At 38.7% G+C, this 794-nt stretch overlaps 1 protein-coding gene across 1 annotated transcript in view; it reads left to right on the forward strand.

Annotated features, from left to right (window-relative positions):
* The window catches only part of LOC107618321 (probable receptor-like protein kinase At5g18500), a gene marked incomplete in the record, with an annotated part of 5,049 nt that overhangs the window by 3,461 nt on the left and 794 nt on the right, over window positions 1-794 (forward strand). The window contains 2 exon segments of the mRNA XM_016320348.2: window positions 1-148; window positions 575-794. Coding sequence (XP_016175834.1) covers window positions 1-148; window positions 575-688 — 262 coding nt within the window.

A 794-nucleotide genomic window follows, 5' to 3' on the forward strand; every position in this document is an offset into this window, starting at 1 on the left:
GAACATTGAGGTGAAGCCATCAACCAGAGCTTTGAAACGGGCTCTCTTAACAGCTTTAAGATGTGTTGATCCAGATCATGTCAAAAGACCCAAGATGGGCCAAGTCGTACGAATGCTCGAGTCAGAGGAATACCCTTTACCCAGAGAGGTTTGCTTTTATCCATTTTTCTCAGGCTTCTATTTTCTTGCATGCATACTCAGTCACTAATTCTTCAAGTTTCGTTTTTCTGTAAAAGATTCTTTCTGTTTTTACACAAGCTTAACAAAATTTTGAATACAATCTGCGGATATGATTGTTTAATTATCTTGAAATTTTCGCTGTGAAAGGATCTTGTATCAATAAATTATTAGCATACTCCAGAACCGTGATGTTTGATCATACCACATACCATACTTAATGCTCGAAGCAAATTTATTGGCCCTTCTCATTACTTCTACCAGATTCCATGTTGATTCTGGTTTGGCCCTACTTCAAGTTCTCAGTTCCTAGTTGAACTCGTAAAAGGCCGCATGCACTTAAACGATGAGTGATTTTAGACTGACATTTGTTTTAATCATTTGTGTGGATCCTCAGGATCGAAGGCAGCGAAGAAATTGTGGAAATAACTCGGAAATCGAATCCCAGAAGGATCATTCGGACACAGACAGGAGCGAGATTCAGGGTTCTGTATCAGAGAGTGGAGGGTAACATTAAGACATGGCCACAAGAATGAGATTCTTTTTGAGGATCAATTGTATTGTATAAAGAAAAAGGTGGGGATGGGGATAAATTTTTTCAAAAAGAACTTTAGCCG

This window comes from Arachis ipaensis, chromosome B09, assembly GCF_000816755.2.
Source record: "Arachis ipaensis cultivar K30076 chromosome B09, Araip1.1, whole genome shotgun sequence".
NCBI classification, from domain to species: domain Eukaryota; kingdom Viridiplantae; phylum Streptophyta; class Magnoliopsida; order Fabales; family Fabaceae; genus Arachis; species Arachis ipaensis.